Source organism: Macrotis lagotis, chromosome 5 (assembly GCF_037893015.1).
Source record: "Macrotis lagotis isolate mMagLag1 chromosome 5, bilby.v1.9.chrom.fasta, whole genome shotgun sequence".
In the NCBI taxonomy this organism is placed as follows: domain Eukaryota; kingdom Metazoa; phylum Chordata; class Mammalia; order Peramelemorphia; family Peramelidae; genus Macrotis; species Macrotis lagotis.
The window spans coordinates 211637847-211659702 of NC_133662.1; the positions used below are offsets into that span (position 1 = coordinate 211637847).

The following is a 21856-nucleotide window of genomic DNA, read 5'->3' on the forward strand; positions in this document are numbered from 1 at the left end:
TTTTAAGACATTCTTCTCATTTGCCTTTTGTGTTGCTTTCTCCATTTGGCCTAAACTGGTTTTTAACATTTTTATTTTCTTCAGTATTTTTTTTTTTTGTATTTCTTTCACTAAGTTGCTGACTTGGGATCTGCATCACTCTCATTTCTCCTCCCAACTTTTCCTCTACCTCCCTTAAATGCTTTTCAAAGCTTTTTTTTTTTTGAGCTCATCCATAGCCTGAACCCACTTTCTATTTATTTCTCTTAGAGGTTTTGTATACAGAAATTTCAACTTTGATATCTTCTGAGTATGTATTTTGGTCCTCATGGGACCAAAGTAATTTTCTATGGTCACATTCTTCTTTTTCTATTGTTTACTCATTTCCTCAGCCTATGACTGATTTACCACACTTTCAAAAGCTTTCTGGGGGGTGGGGCTTGGTACACCCCACTGGGACCTTAATTACTCCAAGGCATTGACAGGATCTGCTCTCCTGCCTGTGTTCTGCAGGCCCTCTGCCCTGCCCTGGAGCTGTGAGGAGAGTACTTGCTTAGCTATGGTGGTGCTGTGGGGATCCAGACTGCGACCTGGATCTGAGTGTGGGCAAAGAGCACTGCCTCAGGGAGAGTAGAGAGACCTCTGCAGTCTCCTCCAACCCCCTTACCATTTGTGAGCTGAGAGCCCTGGAAGTTCTGGGTGGCTTCCCCAGTTCCCATGGCAGGTTCTCACCATAGGGCTGCTCTGAGGCTGGTGCTCTGCTCCATGCTCACTCTGGTGACAGAGTTCTCTCACCACCCCTTCAGGCTGTCCCTGGTGATCCCTAGACCAGGAGGTCTGGAAACCACCTCTCTGCCATGGACTCGGGCACTCGGGCACTCAGGCACCCAGGCACTTGCCTGGGGCTGTTCCTGGAAGGCTTGAACTGGTTTGCTCCTGCTGGTCGGCTGCACTGCACCGCAGCTGCGACTCTTTCCAACCCCTGGTCCCAGTGAAACAGACCTTTCTTGAGGAACTTCTAAATTGTCTTGGACCAGGAAATTGTATCACTCAGTCTTTCTGTTGGTTCTGTCCTTCTAAATTTTGGCTATAGTCATAATTTGATGGCTTCTGGAGTTTTTTGGGGAACGAATTTCCTGGAATTCCTGCTTTCACACTGCCACTTCATCCCCTCCAGATGAAACTTTTAATAACAAAGAAAGTAAAAACTAAGTAGGCATTATTCCACAAGTTCTGTGCTAAGCACTGAAAATAATAAATACAAAAATAATTTTAAAATACAAGTGAAAAGAAAGACAACCCCAGCCCTCTAGGAGCTTACATTCTGATGGGGGAAGATGACACAAAAAGTTGAAAAATTTGTGGGTGGGGGGAGTGATGGAGAGATGGAACAAGAAACAAAGGTGCCTGCAATTGGGCCTGGTAGAGTAAAGCCAGAGGGCATTATGGAAAAGAATGAGACAGTCTGGGCAACTCTTTAAATGTTTGTCATGAGAAGATCTATCCAATGAGAGCTAAGGGAGAAAGAAATCCTGTAGTCCAGACCTGGATGTAAAGACTTCAAGTTAAAGAGGGTATGATAGGGGAAGTTGAGAGTATAGCCCGGAAAAGAATGGCATGTGACTGGCCTGGGTACCCTCCATAACTATTGAAGTCTGTATTTTCTAAGTTACTTTTTAACTTGGAATTTTTATGAAATCTTATGCAACTGAAGCTTCTGTCCTTGAGGAACCTGGGTGGTAGCTCTGATTTCCACTTTTCCTAATTAACTCACATGTCTTTTTTTTTAAGTCAGTTTAAATATTACTTTCCTGATTAATCAGATAAACTCAGTCATTTTGCTTTTACTTTTTAATAAAAGCATTAAGATTTTTCCTATGATACAAGACATGTCTTTCCCACATGTCTGGCCACTCTTGGTTTTCATCTAACAGTCTTTGATATCTGCAGACCATTACATTGGTTTCTATGCCTGCAATTCAGTCAGGGTAAATAAAGTAAATGCTTATGAACAGCTAATACCAGGGCACTGAGATGCTAGAAAAATGAAGGAATCCCTTATGTAACTGATGCAAAGACAGTCTGGCTGATCGATTAGGACTGGACTTGAGCCAGAACAGTCCAGATTGGACTCAATGTCAAATTGCATTCTAGGCAATTGTCTTTAGTGAATCCATAGGTCCAATCATTATCCCTTTTCAATATAGTTCTTGGAACACAAATGTAACAGAACAGGATACCTAGCAGTAGAGATGAAAGTTTTTAAAAGGAGGTGGGAGAAGGAAGATGATGCTGGGTGGCAAGAGCTGTTCACTTTTATATTCCCATAGAGAGGGATGGTTGGATGCCATAACATTTCCTATATTCCCCTCACAAATTTCCTACTTCCTGAATCCATTATTTCCTTTCCATTCATCTCCAGTGTTTTCTCTAGGTTTTTTTTTTTTCAGATTTTTTTGCAAGGCAATGGGGTTAAGTGGCTTGCCCAAGGCCACACAGGTAATTATTAAGTGTCTCTGAGACTGGATTTGAACTCGGGTCCATCCTGACTCCAGGGCCGGTGCTGTATCCACTGTGCCACCTAGCTGCCCCCTCCAGTGTTCTCAACTTTCATAATTAAATGAACAGTCCTGCAAGCTATGTGTGACCATTTTAAAACTCTGGAGGATTCCCTTTAGCTCCAGAGAAGACAAAGCAAAAAAAGTCAAATATTAACAGACTTTTGCAGGTTCAGGTGGGAAAAGAGCAAGTCAGAGAAGCAGCTGATGAATCCTCCAGAACTGCAAGACTCCCTTGGCATGGGGTAAACTACATCTGGCTTGAGAGATCCAATGGTGTACAAGTCTTACTCAGACTAGTTTTTGCCATTAATGTTTAGCACAGAAGGATATAACATTAGCCCTGGGATATTAAGGTGGAGGTGCTTCTGCTCATGTTTCTGGTAAGGAGAGTCTCAGATAAGGGGAGTGTGAACCAAAGGTGAGAAACCAACAATCAGATTAGAATGTCCCTGGGACATAATTTAACAAAACATAACATACATAATGGTAATTGTTTTTTTTCCTAAATCAGTATTTAGCCCCCACAGATCCTTATGAATAGTGACCCCATTTACCTTTCAGTTTGGTATCACTGGCTTACATCAATAATTTAAATTATTTAACCTCAAACTAGTAAAATTGTTTTAAGATTCCCACAGGGGAAAAAAAAAACAGCAGAGCCCATTAAGAAGTTTAATTCCCTGAATTTGTGAAAACAACAACAATGACTTAGCAGTGATCTTCATATCATCCCCATCATAGGCAAGTCCTAGTACAGCCACCACCATTATGCTTCTCCCCATTGTAGTCATCCAAATCCTAAGTCATCCCTATCATTATCACTCAAATCACCATCCTCTTCATTGACAATGTTAATCATGACAGAAGAACCATCACTGCTAAGTGTTACTTCATCAGCAATTAACATTTTTAACATCTCAAGGTCACCACATAGGTGTTTTATTTTGGGGAAAGAGAAAAGCCTTTCCAGAGGTACATAAAATACATTTTCAATACAGAATGGCTTGGGGGTATCCTCAGTGGAGTCACTTTTGAACTCATCACATTTAGGCTTGACAAATTCAGGCTCATCACCACTATCACTGTCATTCTTCATCTTGAGACTTTCTACTAGAACTCTCTTCATTTTTAAGATCTGAGAAAAAACTTCATTGGACACTGCTTTCCGAAGATACTTTTCTTCCTTCAGACTTGGATATATCACTGTACCAACCTGGAGGGAATGGAACAGAAGAAAATTTCAGACACTATTCTCTCAACACAAAAGATGCTCCTCAAGCATCAGTGCACACAAACTCACCGATCAAGAAAAACGAAATTGTAATCTAAACAAAATGAACTCTGAGTGAGATATGGGGAAAGGAATATGAAATCATTAATGGAATCTTGAAAGGACATCACATTCAACAAATGTTTTAATGCTTAATAATACTTAATGCTTAATAATGCTTAATAATAAAACTTAAAATTCAGTTTTACAAGATTGAGTTATAAATTTTTCTTCCTCTCCTCCCCCTTTCTCCTCAAAATAGTAAGCACTGATATAGGTTACAATCATATTAATCTTATTTCCACAATCATGTTCAACAAATATTTATCAGCACCCACGATGCATTTATATCATGCCTATGAAGACTAATAGGCACTTGGGTTAACAAGGACAAAAAATTAAGAGAGTTCCTACCTTCAAGTAGGTTATATTTTACTGGTGGTGGAAGTGTAAGAATATGTATGTGAATAAATTTATGAGAGTGAAGCACTTAGCAGTGTAGGAGGCTACACCACATCTCACACTTGAAGGAAGCTCAGAATTTTGAGAACATGAGGAGGGAATGTATTCTAAGATGTAGAACAGTCCGAACAAAGGCATGAAGACAAGATAAATATAGTAAGGCAAAGTGGACTAGAACCTAGTGTTAAGGAGAACAACATAAAATAAGGCTAGAAAGGTAGTTCAAGGGATATTAAAACAATAAAAACAACAAAAACAACCCACAAATCAAATACAAAAATCAAAATCAATACTTTCTGTATTCAATGAAGTAATTACATTCTAATTTGTAGAAGTTACTCTAAAATATGAAAAATGGATTTATGTGGTATAATACTGAATTTATGTGGTACAAATTGATATTGTTATATCTGGAATAACCCAATCAAGCAGATGGCTAACTAAATTTAGACTTGTTTAATTTTTAAGGTCTATTAGGAAGGAATGAGGGAAGAAAGGATATTTTCTTCACAGTACTTTTTACTCTAACACCTGAGGGAACAAATCACATTTTTTTTAACTGTACATTTTGTACATGTAGAAACAATGGTTTAAAAATGTGGATCTTGGGGCAGCTAGGTGGCACAGTGGATAGAGCACCAGCCCTGGAGTCAGGAGGACCCGAGTTCAAATCTGGCCTCAGACATATAATAATTACATTGTTGTGTGGCCTTGGGCAAGCCACATAACCCCATTGCCTTGCAAAAAAAAAAAAAGTGAATCTTTCAGAAGAGTTATTAAAAACATGGGATCACTGAACCAAGTCTAGTTAGTGAAGAATGAATGCCTATCCCTGACCTAGTAATTCCACTATTAGGAACATACCCAAAGAGTTTTAGCAACAAGAAGCATGTTCTGTTCCAAGATTCTCATAGCATTATTTGTAACTTCTAAAGAACTAGCAAAAGCCAATTTGACCAAACAGGAGTGATTAAATAAACCACGGCTCATTTACTAATGCAATGGAATAATACTAACATACAAATTTTTAAAGCATTTCGTATTCTTATTTTATCTTCATATATAATAATTCACAAATAATTAAGAGCTGTCAGGTAAGTACTCTTATTATTCCCATTTTTAGAAATAAACAGGTTTTGCAAGGATGATTTTCCTAGATCACACAGCTTGTGAGGTAGAATTTGAACTCAAGTATCCTGACTCCCAGCCATCTCCAACACTTCTATGCCTATTATAATCTAATTAAGATGAGCAATAGAACAAATTCTAAATGAACCTTAATGAAATAATTCAAAGAAAAGCAAAACCAGAGCAGAGAATTAGCCAAAATTTACACAAATGGAAATTAACATAAAACAAGTTATAGTAACAATATTGCTTACAATAAATAATTTTTAAATAGTAATGAAACAAGAATGATGGGTATACATTGCATTCACTTCTTAGCTCCTCTTGATCTGGTTCCTATAGATTACCAACCATTTCTGGAAGGGCTAAAATCCCATAGCCCACCAGGCTTCCTCCTTGACCTGTCTGCAACCTTTGACCCTGCAGATGATCTCCTCAGTTTGTGACACTGCTCTCTCCTGGGTCCCTCTGGTCACTTTGCTGAACTGTCCATGTTCTACCCCCTACATGAAAGTACCCCCAAGGTCCTGTCTCTTCTCTGTGCACTCTTAGTAAGCTCATCTATTCCCCATCTGTTCAATTTTCTTTACAAAGTTGATGCCCAAATCCAATTATTTGCTTCTCATCTGAATTCCAGGTAGTTACCAAAGACTTCTCAAACTCAACATATATAAAAAAAAAGAATTCACTATTTTATCTCTTAAACCTGAATCTTCCTTAGTTTCCCTATTTTGAGGTCATCATCATGTTTCTAGTCATCTAAGACTCACAATCTTTGGGTCAACCCTTCACTTTTCCCATTCTGACTCCTCTAACCCCCAATCCATTCAGCTGCCAAGCTTTGCCATTCTACCTTCACAACTCTCATATTCACTCCCTTTGACTCACACAAATTTGTAAATTCCTCATCCCCATTTGCTTGGGCTACTGCAACAGCCTCTTTGTTGCATCAAGTACCAACCCTCCTTCAAATTACATGCTGTCTCCCCAATTTAAAGTGAAGCAAAGGACTGTTATTTTTTTCTTTATATCATCAGGTCCTGGCTAGTACAGGGCCTGCCACATAGTAAACATTTAATAAATGTTTGAGTAATTGTTGGTTAATTTTACAGTCAGTAGACCAGCATTAGTACTACAGGGCCCTTATCAGCTTCCCTGGCTTGTTTTGCCATTCCCAATACCAGTTAGCAACAGCATCAACATTTGATTCATGTCATGCAAATCATAAGAAAACACAGTATAAACATACAAAACACCCCTTTTCTAGTGCTAAAAAAAGGTTAAATTTTTCTATAAAATATGCAGTTGAAGAAATTACTCTCTACTGCTGAGATGAGGGGAAAAAAAGTCTCTTCTTGTTGAGCTCTTTACAAAGATCATTACTATGTTTGGATTTCATCCTAGGAGTCTAAGGAATACTTACTGTTGTATGAGTACATTCTGTAGTTTTTTCATTGTTTAGAGATTCAACAGTATTTGGTATATTTTTCACAAAGACCCCTATCTGAGTACAAAACCCAACAGCTTCAGCTCCAGGTGGTGGTTCCCCTAATCCAGTAAATTCCACTGAATAACCATAGTGTCTTGCTGCATCTAAAGACCTGTAGGAAAAGATACATTATCTCTTTTAAGTTGAATACTTCAATCGCTTTTAAAACTAGATCAGATTACATTAAGGGCCACAAATCTAATCAGAAGAAATTTCTAGCTAAAAAAAGCTTAGTTTTTCTAGTGAATAAAATTTGAAATATCTATTTATAGTTTCATTCATATAGATAGCATTTTATGCACATACACATATAAGCACACGTATTATAAAACAATTATAAAATGTTTTAAGTGCAAATAATTCAAAAATGCTTTCTACTCAATCTGGAGATCATCCTGCCCCCCAAAGGCTAATGACATCAGGTTGATACCTTAATAGTGTTAACTGTATATCATTCACAACAACAGAGGAAGAAAAGTGCTGATAACAAAACATAATACCTATCCAAAATGTTGGTTTTGAAATCCAGTAGGTAACACAGGCTCCTAAGAGTGGACCAAAAAACCCAATTTGTCTTTGGTACTTTGACTTCTCTTTTCTTGGGCCTTCTGGAGAAGCAATGTGGTGTGTAACTCTTCATTCAAAGTGAAACAATGGACGGAGCAAGAAGATGATGTTTTCATTCCTGATTCCATTATTTAGCAAGCATATGATCAAGGGACAAATTACTAAACCAATCTGAACCCAGGTCTACAAATATCTGAAAACAAGACTGATACTTTTGTCTCCAGCAGAGCTGTGAGGAAATTAAGCTTTTAAATGATGGCTAAGTAGAAGCTATTGTTTCTCCTAAAGAGCCTTGCTATTTTTTATATAATCCTCTCCAGCCCCAGAGGCTCACTGTTGCTTCAAGAAGTCTCTCTCTACTCACTTTTTTAAGGTGTTTGTTTTTTTTTTTCTTTTTGCAAAGCAAACGGGGTTAAGTGGCTTGCCCAAGGCCACACAGCTAGGTAATTATTAAGTGTCTGAGACCGGATTTAAACCCAGGCACTCCTGACTCCAGGGCCGGTGCTCTATCCACTACGCCACCTAGCTGCCCCTTCTCTACTCACACTTTACCAGAGACTGCTCAACAAAAAAATTTTATACCAGTCATTTATTAATATGAATAGAAGTCACTGTGTTCCCTCTCTCTGGGGGCTTACAGTCTAAATCACATTTCAAATTGATAATGAAAGACTTTGTTGTGGAATCAGGTTTTTACTCACTAACCAAGAAGTGGTTGGAGGGGGGGCTGATGTAAGGGGAAGAAAAGCCCTTCTCAACATCCTAAGACCATATCATGTAAACACTACCTTTTCAAGTTTAAGGTTTTCTTTCTCAAACATTTATTTCCTCTCTAACTGGCTATAATACCCAGTTGTTCTTCAAATGGGGGGGGGGGGGAATAAAAGCTTAGCTAAACTGAATACAGAAAACCAAAAATATAACATTTAAATGATTAAATGATATATGTGGCAACTAAAGAAATCTGAAGGGATCCAGGGCCTACAGGGAGTTTGTTGCTTTCAATTCTTGAGCACAGCTAAGTAAAGGCAAAAATGAAGGATTAATCTTCCTATTAAGGATGAAAAACTATTGGATACCTTTTTTTGCCCCCCAGGGTATTAAGAGAAAAGGAAATAGGGGTGGCTAGGTGGCGCAGTGGGTAAAGCACCTGCCCTCGAGTCAGGAGTACCTGGGTTCAAATCCAGTCTCAGACACTTAATAATTACCTAGCTGTGTGGCCTTGGGCAAGCCACTTAACCCCATTTTACCTTGCCCTGCAAAAACTTAAGAGAGAGAGAAAGAGAGAAGGAAATAATCTTGAAAAAATAGAACAAGTATTTTAAAGGGGAACTAAGGAAGCAAAAAGGCATCACAACCTATGTCATAGCAGCAGAAGAGGAATGAAACAGAAGTAAACAAGATGGCCAGCCCATTGTAGTTGCACTCTCTAGTAACACTGGAATGCTTGGCAGTTTAGCTCAAGAAAGGACCTTGGTGTCTGCTATCTTCTCCGGAAGTGATTCAGTTTCCTGACATGGCACTGGTGGACGGTCCAGGTCTCACAGGCATATAGCAATGAGGTCAGCATAACAGCTCTGTAAATCTTCAGTTTAGTAGTTAGTCTAATAACTCTTCTCTTCCATACTTTCTTTTGGAGCCTCCCAAATACTGAGCATGCTCTGGCAATGCAAGGGTCAACCTCATTGTCAATATGTACCTCCCTAGAAAGGACACTGCCAAAGTAAGTGAACTTGTCCACAGTCCTCAAAACTTCTCCATTTGCTGTAATCGATGGTCCACAAATGAATGCTGTGGTTCAGGCTGATGGACTACCTAAATTTTCTTGATGCTAACTGTTAGACCAAAATTAGCACAAGCAGCAGAGAACTGATCTATACTTTGTTGCATCAGCTTCAGAGGCTGCATTGAGTGTATAATCATCTGTAACAGAAGATCCTGCATCAATACTCCCTCCACCTTGGTCTTGGCATGTTAGCCAAGTTAAAGAATTTGCCATCTGTGTTACAGCTGACCTTGAGGCCATGTTCATCCTCACTAAAGGCATTTATTTGATAACAAGGCTGAAAACATCAGGCTAAAAAGAATGGGAGCAAGGACACAGCCGTATTTCACTCCACTGGGTGTGAAATCTTGAGAACATCGTCTACTATCCAGAATTTGGTCATGCATGAAATTGATGGACAATACTGATGAACTTCTCCAGGAAACCAAATTTTGATATAATTTTCCATAAATCCTCACCACTGACACTTATCAAAGGCCTTGGTTAAATCTGCAAATGTTCTAGCATTTTTTCCTGGAGTTGTCAGGCAGCAAATACCACAGTGACTGTTCCTCAGCCCTTTTTGAAGCCACACTGGCTTTCAGGGAGGTGACCATCTTTCAGGTAAAGATCAGTCTATTCTGAAGGACTCTGGCAAGAATCTTATCAATAACCAAAAGAGAACCATATCCCTCTGACTGTTACAGGGCAATCTACTCCTTTACCTTTAGAGAGATGGAAGATAGATTCTTGAATTCCTAGGAGATAATCTCTTCATGCCATATGACCTAGAAAATTTTAGTCAGCTATTTTTATGAGCAATGGACCTCCCCACTCCCCATCTTATAGATGTCAGCTAGAATAAAATCAACATCAAGTGTTTTGTCATTTGAAAGGAATCTAATGGCAAAATCTATCCAATTGCACAGCACTTCCCCTTCATTGCAGCCACTCCAGGAAAATGTGTATCCAGCTCTGACTTCATTTGCCAGCCCTAACTGCTATTTGGATATGATACCTGCACCTGCTGAGTTCTCTTACAACATGAGCTATTCATTTTGTAGTGTCTATAATGTGTGCATATTCCATGTTCTGATGGTTAGAAGAATCTTCTTTGAAGTTTTTGTAGATTTTTTTTTTGAGTTTTGTCTGTGGGGTGAGAACCCCACCTGCCGAGGTAATCGGGTCAGGCCAAGCAGACTGACACCTTTTGTAACCCTTTCCTCATACCAGAAGGTGGGCAGTACAATTTTCAAAAGACTGCTTCACCTGCCTTCGTGATTGTTGGAATGAATTGTTCTCATTCACCCATTCTACCAGTGGAAAACTTCATGTTTGGGGTAGACACCCCCCCCCCCGGGGCCACAGGTAAGAGCTAAGCTTAGGTAGTTAACAAAGGTGAAAAGTAGCCCTGAAAAGGGTTCAGCAGCCTTCATACTAGAGATTTGTCCCCTCGTCTATAAAGAATAGATTCTGTCATAGACATCCTCTACGAAAATGGTAAATGACACATCCTAGCAAACATGTCACCTTGATTTATGTCTTGATACTATTAAAGCTTAACTGGACCTTTAATATGCATACCCCAAAGAACACTGATTTCGTCAAAACAAATAATTGGTTGGGTATATATTTAATTTATTGTCATTCTAACACAAAAACTACTTATACTACTGCTGCCACAAGGTGAAAATGGGAAGAAATCCATGCACTAGAAGCATCAAAGAAATCAATTAAGAGAGATTTAGAAATGTCATAATGGTAGAAGTATATTATTATGTTATATTATATATAAGTATATTATATCCACAAATCTTAAGATTAGTTTCTTAAATCTGAGGCAGCCTTATAGCAGCGATGGAGAAAAGCAATTTTGTGGATATCTGTTGGAATGCTCTCTGTTGACAGAAGTAGTCAACAAATATTAAACTGGTCTAACTGATCACTGTTCAAAAAATATATAGATTTAGTAAAGGTGAGGAGACTGCTATTCTGAACTTGATTCTGCTCTTGAAGGACTAGATAATGTTAAAATGATAGTCAGTGGCAACTTTAAATCCTGTGACAGCTGAAAAGGGAGAAATCTGGACATAAGATGGTTGTGCATGCCAGGTCAAGAACAGAATTCAATTCAGAAAAAGAACAGGTAAAATTCCAGTGTCTGCAATTCTTAGGGGAAGCTGACCCCATTTAGGAGAGATAAATGGTCTCAAAAAGATTCTGATAAGTAATTTGAGAAGGAAGAAAAGAACAGATATATGGAATCAACCAAATTAAGATTTTTTTTCCACCACCAAAAAAAGAAGCAAAGGCATGCAACTGAAAATGAACTCTAAAGTTCCAGTCAGGACTGCTGGGGTTTAGATTGAACCAAGAGTAGCAATGAACATTAAGATCAAAAAGTAATCTCCCACATAAAACTATTATTGAAGGGGAAAAAAAAAAGATTCAAAAGAAGATATATATCCATGGGATGCAGAAAGGAAATATAGGATAAAAGATATTTTAGCTCCTACTTCATAGGGATCTCTCAAAAGTCTTCATGATCCCTGCTGACTGCAAACAGACATAGCCCAGTAACATTCCTAGAGGAAGTTTTTGAAAAGAGACTGGAGGGGTGGTTAGGTGGCACAGTGGATAGAGCAACAGCCTTGGAGTCAGGAGTACCTGGGTTCAAATCTGACCTCAGACAGTTAATAATTACCTAGCCGTGTGGCCTTGGGCAAGCCACTTAACCCCACTGACTTGAAAAAGTCTAAAATAAAAAATAGATACTGGAAAGATGATCAAGACGGGGGCAACAATAGCATGGGGCTTCAAAGTTGTTGTTTTTTTTGAGTGATTAGTAGACTCAAGAAATCTCCTCTTGCATCTGAATTGTATGATGGCAAAAATGGAATTAGTAAAACTGACAGAACTATAGGAGGCTGGGAGAGGGAGGATGAAAAGGGGGGGACTTGAGAAGACTGTATTTTATGCCTTTTGCTGCTTCTTTGATACCACTATGTTTCACTAGAAAATGAAGTAACATCTCCATTTAGATCAATCAGTATTTGTCACATTTCTGGGGGTTCAGCACTACTGGTTTTCAATCACAACTGAAAGAGACCCAAAAATGAACTTTATCCTCCCCCCCATGGTTCTTCTACACACTCTTCTCAAAGGGCCTCCATTAATTTATTAAAGAAATTGAGATCATCTTAAGATGTTTTTTCCTGCTCTATACCTCATTTTATATGCCTTTAGAAAATATATCATGGGGGCGGAGCCAATATGGCGACAAGAGGATCTTCTCTTAGGCGCTCTCTCATAAAACTTCTGAACTAAGGACTCTAACTAAATTTTAGAGAGACAGAACCCACAAAGGGACCCAGTGAGGCAGTTCTCCTACTCAAGGTAATGTGGAAAAGAGCAGAAAGGCTCTGCTCCTGGGGGTCGGAGGGGCGGCCCGCCAGAGGGGTGGCCCGCCACAGCGAAAGAACTTCAGCCTCCTGGAGGCAGTCCCAGGGCACTGGGAGCCCGGCCCACAACAGTGGGGGAGTTTCCTGACCTACACCCCAGGGAACACCAGGCACAAATTGGGGAAATAGCGGGGGACCTCTGCCAGAGGGAGCATGTGAAGCCCAGCCCTCAGGGCACACAGCTAGCAGCATGGCCAAGGCAGCCCAGATCCAGGAAACAAGCAGGCAGAGCTGGTATGCAGGAGCCCCCAGAGCACGAGCCCACTGAATCTAGGGAGGGGAGTGAAGAGAGACTGCCAAGCCCTGCCCCTGGAACAGGACTCTGGGGCTCTGAACACAATGAGATCCTGATTGCAGTCTAGGCCCCCCCCATAGAACAACAGGGCCCCCCCCACCTCAGCCCGGTGGCAGAGGGGGGCACATATGGTCATTCACAGACCAGGAAGGAGGACAGAGCCTCACACGCTGAGACCCTTGTAGGAGTGTCCCAAAAGCTCAGGAAGCACCCCCAAAACAGGCTAAGGCTGAGAAAATGAGCAAGCAGAGAAACAAGAAGAACACCATTGAGAAATATTTTGCCTGTGAGCCCAAAAAGGATCAAAACACGGTCTGAAGATGAGGAAGCACAAGCTCCTGCATCTAAAGACTCCAAGAAAAACAGAAATTGGGCTCAGGCTATGACAGAGCTCAAAAAAGACTCTGAAAATCAAATGAGGGAGTTAGAAGAAAAACTGGGAAAAGAAATGAGAGAGATGCAGGAAAAACATGAAGTCAGCAGCCTAGTCAAGGAAATCCAAAAATGCTGAAGAAAATAGCATGCTAAAAACCAGATTAGGTCAAATGGATAAAACAGTTCAAAAAGTTATTGAGAAGAATGCTTTTTTTTTAGGGTTGTTTTTTTTTTTTTTGCAAGGCAAACAGGGTTAAGTGGCTTGCCCAAGGCCACACAGCTAGGTAATTATTAAGTGTCTGAAACCGGATTTGAACCCAGGTATTCCTGACTCCAGGGCCAGTGCTTTATCCACTAGGCCACCTAGCCACCCCTGAGAAGGATGTTTTAAAAAGCAGAATTGGCCAGATGGAAAAAGATAAGAAAGCTCTCTGAGGAAAACAAATCCTTGAAAGAATAGAACTCAGGGAGACTGCTGAATTTACGAGAAATCTGGACTCAATACTTCAAAACCAAAACCAAAAGAATGAAAAATTAGAAGAAAATGTGAAATATCTCATTGAAAAAACAAATGATATGGAAAACAGATTTAGGAAAGATAATTTAAAAATTATTGGAATACCTAAAAGTCATGATCAGGAAAAGAGCCTTGACATCATTTTCAAAGAATTACTACTACAGGAAAATTGCCCTGATATCCTAGAAGCAGAGAGCAAAACAGAAATGGAGAAAATCCATAGATCCCCCCGAGAAAGAGATCCCAAAAAAAACAACCCCCAGCAATATTATAGCCAAGTTCCAGAACTCCCAAGTCAAAGAGAAAATGTTACAAGCAGCCAGAAGGACACAATTCAAATACTGTGGAGCTGCACTCAGGATCACACAGGACTTAGCAGCAACTACACTAAAAGCTCGTAGGGCTTGGAATATAATATACCGGAAGGCAAAACAGCTTGGAATGCAACCAAGAATCAACTACCCAGAAAAACTGAATGTCCTCTTCCAGGGAAAAAAACGGACTTTCAATGAACCAGGGGAATTTCAAATGTTCCTGTTGGAATGGCCAGAGCTGAACGGAAGGTTTGATCTTCAAATACAGGACTCAGGTGAAGCACAGAGATTGGAGGAGAAGGGGAAATTATGAGGGACTTGATGATGAACTGCATGTATTCCTGTATAGGAAAATGACACTGATAATACATGAACCTTCTCAATTAAACAGAGCAGGTAGAAAGAGCTTTTATAGATAATTTGAAGATAAAATGGAGTAAACAGAGTAAAAATGGAGTCAATAGAGTAAAAATGGAGTCAATAGAAAAATGGGAAATGTAATGGGAGAAAGAAAGGACAGGGGGAATAGGCCAAGATATTTCATATAATAAGATTTTTCTTTATTACAATGAGTTATTGCAATGATATGGAAGGGGGAAAGGCATGGGGGAATGAGGGAATCTTTGACTCTCATCAGAGCTGGCTAGGAGAGGAAACAGCATATATACTCAATGGGGTATAGGCATCTAGAGTAAGAAGCTGGGGACAGGAGGAAGGGGTGGGGATGTGAATGAAGGGGGAGAGGATGGACCATGGGGGGAGAGTGGTCAGATATAGCGCAATTTCTTTTTTACTTCTTGCAAGGGGCTGGGATTGGAAGGCCTGTCCAGGACCCTAGGGCCAGGTGGATGCTGGGCCTAAGGGATAGTATGGGGGCTCGGGCCTCTTGGCCCCAGGGCCAGGGATCTGTCTGCTGCCCCACTCAGCTACCCTACAGCAGAGTCAGTGAAAGGAGAGAGAAAATATAGTACATGGTAGTGGAGAAAGACGAAAGGAGGGAGTTGCGATCAGCAATGGCAAAGGTGGAAAAATATGGAAGTAACTTTTGTAATGGACTTAACGTAAAGAATGTGATCCACCCGTGACAGAGTTATTGGTGTTGGAACACAGACTGAAGCACATTTATTATTATTATTATTATTATTATTATTATTTTGGGGGGGACGTGCAGGGCAAATGGGGCTGGGTGGCCTGACTGGCATCTCATAACAGGGTGATGGTTGGGTATCTAAGGCCAGATTCAGACCCAGGTGCTCCTGGCTCAAGGGCCAGTGCTCTGTCCGCCACCCAGCCACCCCTACTATTATTACTATTTTATTTTATGTCTTTTTTCTTCTTTTTTTGGTTTATGCAGGGCAGTGGGTTTGGGATGGCTTACATGTCACACGGCTGGGTGATTGCTGGGTGTACATGGCCGGATATAGGCTTGGGTGCTCCTGACTCCAGGGCTGGTGCTCTGTCCACTGTAACACCTGGACATACCTACAATTATTACTATTTTTTTAATTTTAATTTTTTTCTCTCCCCTTTACTTTATTGCTCAAGTGAGTATATTTTTTGGGGGAGGGGGTATTTTGTTTACTCTTAAACAAGAATATTTTATTAATGTATAAAAAAAATTGCACAAAATGAGAATAAATATTAAATAAAAGAAAAAAAAGAAAAGAAACTATATTGTGCAATAATGTCTCTTCCTTTAACTGGGTTTTCTTTTTCCTTAGGCTACCTTCTTAATTATGACCCGGATTCCCATTCATCCTCTTTCATCTTTAAGATTCACTTCTCATCTTTATCCTCTCCTTCATTCAATCCTGTATTTGACCCTGCAAACCCTCTATTATTCCATTCTCTATCTTTTTCACAACTAAATGCTTAGAAAGGTCTATCAGCTTGGCTCTTGTTGTCCTGACTTCCTTATTCCCTCTTTTCTTACCATCTTGCAATATGACTTTGCAAACTGCCTAAAACTGCTTTCTCCACCATTGACAAATTTGATAGCCTCTTCAAAAAAAGTTCTCATCCTTCTCAATTGCTTTATTTTTGACACTTCCTCCTGCAAACTGTCTTCTTTCTTAGCTTTTGTAATGCTGCTCTCTGCTGGTCTCCTGTCTGACTGCTTTTGGACCCTCAGTTCAATGAGCCAAAAGTGTAACAAGGTAACTCCTCCCCCACCCCCCACCCCCCACCCCCAAAACAGCATAATCCTCATTATCCTAAAACATAATTTCCAGGAATAAGTATGTGATAGTCTTACTGTACTCTTGCCTGTTCAAAAAATATTAGAACATATTACTTCATTCTGGGCATCAATATTTTAGGACAGACAATAATAAGAGGAAAGTCCAAAGGGTTAGAAAGCCAAAATAGTGAATTGCCCTATTAGGACTGGGTTGAAGAAACTGGGGGTGTTGAGCCTATAGAGAACTGAGGAAGGACATTTTTTTATGTGAAAGAGGGATTAGGTGTGTTTTGTTTAGCTCTAGAAGGCAAAAGTACCAAACTGGAAGCTACAAAGAACCAAATTCATATGTGATGCAAGAAAAAACTTAACATATTAGTGGGACTGTCTAAAACTATCTTTGCATGTAATTGAAAAAATAAATATTTTTTAAAACCACCTAAGGAAATAGAATAGGCTGCACTCTCGAAGGTCTTCAAACAGGAGCTGAGGCAATTCTTCTTCTAGGCACAAGTTAAACTTGATGACCACCAAAATCCCTTCTAATTCTGACATTATGATTTTTTTTGATAGTCATCCATGTCCCACCTAAAGTTAGCAGCAGTTATTACCAAAGGGGCTCTTCCTAGGCCCTTTTCTTTTAGAAATTTCACTAACTCTAATGACAAATTATGTCAATCATTTCAGTGACCCCAACACCCTAACACATAAGAGCTATCACCTATTCTGCTACAAGGTCAGTTTGGCTCAGATACTTATCCCCTACACAATAAAGGAATTAGGAGGCAAAAAGCAATTTAAAGGAGTCCAGTGAATGACAAATGAACATAAAAATGTAAGGAAGAATATAAAGAACCAGGACAAGAAAAATAGAAAAAACTTAATGATAATAAAATATAGTCTACAAACTATAATTGTCCTTTCTTTCAAATTTTCCTATTACTACCATCCTTCTAGGTATCCAGCTTTGCAGTCCCTTTCCTAGTTTTCTGAATCCATTCAGTTGTCAAACCTTTTCATCAATCCTACTTCACATCTTCTAACTTAACCCATAAGGCTACAATTTTTATTCAAATTGTCCCTACCTCTTATATGGACTATTATGATATCCTAATAGGTCTCCTGGTCCCCAAGGTCCCCAATAGGTCCCCAAGTCTCTCCCTCTCACAGCTGCCAAAATAATCTTTCTAAAATGCAGGTCAACCATGTCCTTCACCTGGTCCTGAGTCTTCAGATGCATTCTATTACCACTTGCCATTTAATGCCACACATTATCTGGTCTATCTTTCCAAGCTTATTTTCATCTTCCCAACCCCTTTTAATTCCTATGTCTTTCTGTTAATTATTTCTGAATTATTCTACACATAGTTGGATTTTTATATATTTGTTTGCATGTTTTCTCCCCTATTAAAAATTCATAGTAGGTGCTTAAGATACTTATTGATATATTCTAGCAAAACTAGCCTGGCTAATATTACCTGAACTTTGTGTTTCACCTCATCCTCACAAGTCTCGCATGGCTTTCTCCAGTCTTAGAAAATCCTCCCTAATTCACCATCAGTTTTCAGATGCCACATCTGCTTTGCTTTGTAGACCTTTCCTTCAGCTAGAGTGCTCGCCTTCCTCAGGTCAGTTTTAGGTGATGATAGTGTCTGCACAGGGAGTCAAGGACAGAATGAAGGGAGATCCAAGGTACTTCACGTGCCCAGAAGAAAAACTACACCTCATTTAAGAGAAACATCTTAAGGACTCCAGGGTAAATTAATCTTCTCACACATCCCCGTAATTTCCAGGGTTTGGGTGGAAGGATATGGCCCAGGTTTTTGAGGACACTTTGTACAAATTGCTCTTTACTACTCTAGTAAATAACCCCTTCTAAAAGCTAATTAAGTCTAGCTGACTGATATTAACTGATAATCCTGGTGGGAAACAATGTTAGAACTCAGGAAATAAGCAGTATTATGAAAATACTCTCACGGGAAATCTTTATAATTGGGGGGAAACATATCAGCCATGCTCTGAGAAGATGAAACCCAAAGTGTGTATTATTCTTAAAAAAAAAATCTCCAATGCAGAAGTAATAAATAGGTCAAACAATAAATCAGCAAGCATGACTGATCTCTGACAAAATTTAAGTGATGGGATAAGTATTTAGACAGAGGCATTGTAATTTTAGAGCCAGAAGGGATTTGTTAAGAACAGGTTACACCAAATATCTTGTTTTCTTTTTGACATGCTTTTGAACTGGTAGATAAGAATACAAGAGATTTAATACTCTTGAATTTTAATAGAGCACTTAACAAAATCTAATATCCAAATGGATAAAATGGAGATGTTTATCAACTAGCTAATGTCCATGAAGAATGCACTAAATGGTAGTTTATCCAATGTAAATACTTTTGTGATTTAAGTATTCTCATTATAAACTTGTATAAGGTTACCAAGAAGATGAATAAATAGCCTTGGGGGGAAAAAAAAACAAGCAGTTCCAATTAAAAAAACACTAATCTAAAATGTTCCTGGTGAAAGGAATAACTAATATGACAAAGCCATAGCAGTCACCCATCCATCCCCAAACACTGTCCCTATTTTCATCATGGTCCAAAACAAGCTGAGAAATCTGGTCCTACCATCAATATAGTTCTAATGCAATGATATTATGTTCTCTTCCTCTAGTCCTGACCCTCTACCTATCATCCAAAAAAGTACATCTTGTAGAGAAAGGTCCTGCTACTACCAACAACCACTGAAGAACTGTCTTTATTAAGCAGATAAGCCCAGGAACCCCAAAAATATTAGAACCCCCACCCATTAGATCGCTAGCCCGACTTCTAGCCTAGTTAACAAAAACACTTTCTAGGAGACTGACCCTTATGGAAATTCAATTTGGTTCTGCAGGTGCTACGGTTTTTGACTCTTAAGTAGCCAGTGACTACTAAATACCCACAGAAAGAATTTTCTTTACCAAAGCCCTTGATATAATCAAATAGGTCAACAACAGAAATGGCTATCATTCTAATGGAATAAACAGTTTAAAAAAGATGTATTTATATCTCTTTTTCACTGAACTCTAGAGATACCACTGGCCCTTTGTATATATCTTGGAGTTAAAACTATGTATGTTGTTTTCCCTCATTAAAATATGAGCTCTTTGATTATATAAAAGGATAAAAATCCCACCTGTACAAAAAATATTCATAGCAGCTCTTTTTGTAGTGGGAAAAGAACTGGAAATTGAGGGGATGCCCATCAGTTGGGGAATGACTAAACAAATTGTGGTATGTTTAAATGACAGAACATTATTGTTCTATAAGAAATCATGAGGGACAGGATTTCAGAAAAGCCTGGAAAGAATTGCATAAATTGATGCTGAGTGAGATAAGCAGAACCAGAAGAAATATCATTACCCTACAATGTTGTTAAGGTGTATAATCAACTATGATGGACTTGTTTGTTCCATCAATGCAATAATCAGGGACATTTTAGGGAATTTGTAATAAAGAATACCATCTATATTTAAAGAAGGAAGTGTGGAGTTTAAACTAAGACCAAAGCTTGTTATCTTCAATTTTTAAAAGTTGTCTTATGTATTATATAATTTTGCTTTCTCTAATATTTTCTTTCTTTCTTATGGATTTGATTCTTCTCTCACAACACATCCCATTTTGATCTATGCATATCATGGAAACAAATATAAAGATTATATCAGATTACCTTCTGTTAGGGGGAGGGGGAGGGAAGGAGAGAAATTGTAAAACTCAAAACCATGCCAAAAAAAATAAAAAAGATTGAGAGAAAACTACCATAATATGTAATTGGAAAATAGATAAAATATTCATTTATATTAAAATATGTGAGCTCTTTTGAGAACAGAAACTGTCTTGCTTTTTGATTTGTATTCCCAAAAGTTAACATAATATATGGCAAATTAATATTTTTTTCATTTATCCTGTAATTTTATGTATACTTTAACATATAAAAACGAACTCTAATTACTTTAAAATAAACTGTGACAATTACTCACAAAACTCACCAGCTCTGAAACTGTGTTCTATTCCATTCAAACTTGTGATCTGGATGTCGGAATAGTGTCTTTCCGGAAAACAAGGGATTAAATTCAGAATTTGGTGTGCTGATAATAACCATAGATGGAGAGAAGAATCCAAATATTACTTCTGGGAACTTGGCCAATTCTTTGGCTTCTAGATGTTCTATTCTGAAAAGGTTAAGATTCAATAAAATTTAAATATAATTTGATTTTAACTCTTTAAATTAATTCAGATAAATTAACTTTTAAAATATCTATAGTATCACATAGAGGTCATCACAAAATTTACTCATCAAGTCAACAAACATTTAATTATTAAGCACTTACTGTAAAAAATATGTATCAGACAGTGCTGACTGCTAAAAATACAAAGAAAAGCAGATAATCAGTAGTTCTCATTTTTTTCTCCATCTACTGCTTTACTTTAGGAGTCTTATATCCTCATCTAAGTTTTAAGTCACTTGAAAACCCAGGACATAGCTTAAAGTTTTTGGAACTAGGTGCTGGATGAGACACGTATTTTAGAAACACCTTAACATGTCAGACCTAAGGTTCTTACTAACCCAGGAGCTGGGGAGAACAACCATCAAAGCAAGGTTTTACTTAAGAGGTAGCTGACTTGGGTTTTAAAGTACAAGCAGAAATTCTATCAACCAAGAAGTTGTCAAACACCTACTCAGTCAGGTCCTGTGCAATGAAATAGCAATGTAAAATCAAAAATAAACAATAGCTGCCCTCAACGAGCCCCCATTTTCTTGGTTAAAAAAAGATGAAGACATTCTAAGAACAAGACAGAAATGAACAACAACATGGAGGCTGGAAGACAAAAGGTAGATGTGGAGACAGAAAATAATTCACCTCGACTAGAAAACGTATTTTTTATATTCCCCATATCCTCTCCAAAGCCCAGTGTTAGCCAAGGGGATTATGTACAAAATACTTAGGTGGCATTCCAAAAAGGACCATCAGAAATTAAATCCAGAGTGAGATCATCATCAAGGGGCTAGTTTGCACAAATGCCCATTTTAAAAGTGTTTAATGCTTTTAGTTTTAGTCTTGGTTAGATCATAGATCTAGAGCAAAAGGCACTTGAGAGGACCTTGTAAACTGAGGCTGAGAGGCTAAATGATGTGCCCAAAGTCACCCAGGGAGTAAGCATCAGAGATGAGATCTGAACCCAAGTCAAGTCCTCTGACTGTCAGTGCTCTTTTAATTATATGTTCTCTGATCAAGGAATTTGCAATTAAGGGAATGAAAAATATTCATCAATCCAGAAAGGATTACATGTCTAAAAAGAAAGTTGAGGGGGAAAAAATGAAAAGCCACAATAAAAATGATATCTATGAGGCTGTAATTATCAATTATATGAAAGAAAGAGGAAGATTTGTATTAAACAGGAAGAGTATCAGAAGAGACAGGAAGGAAGAAGATAGAAGACACAACTTC

The 21856-nt window shown here is 38.7% G+C and overlaps 1 protein-coding gene across 2 annotated transcripts in view; it reads right to left on the minus strand.

Annotated features, from left to right (window-relative positions):
* Nucleotides 1–1813: 1813 nt before the first annotated feature.
* The window catches only part of HENMT1 (HEN methyltransferase 1), a 35896-nt gene continuing 15853 nt past the window's right edge, over nucleotides 1814–21856 (minus strand). For both annotated transcript variants that reach the window (XM_074188312.1, XM_074188311.1), the window contains exons 5-7: nucleotides 20396–20578; nucleotides 6824–7001; nucleotides 1814–3753 (exon numbers count right to left, since the gene is read on the minus strand). In XM_074188312.1, coding sequence (XP_074044413.1) covers nucleotides 3328–3753; nucleotides 6824–7001; nucleotides 20396–20578 — 787 coding nt within the window. In that variant the 3' untranslated portion in view covers nucleotides 1814–3327. The remainder of the gene's footprint in view (nucleotides 3754–6823; nucleotides 7002–20395; nucleotides 20579–21856) is intronic.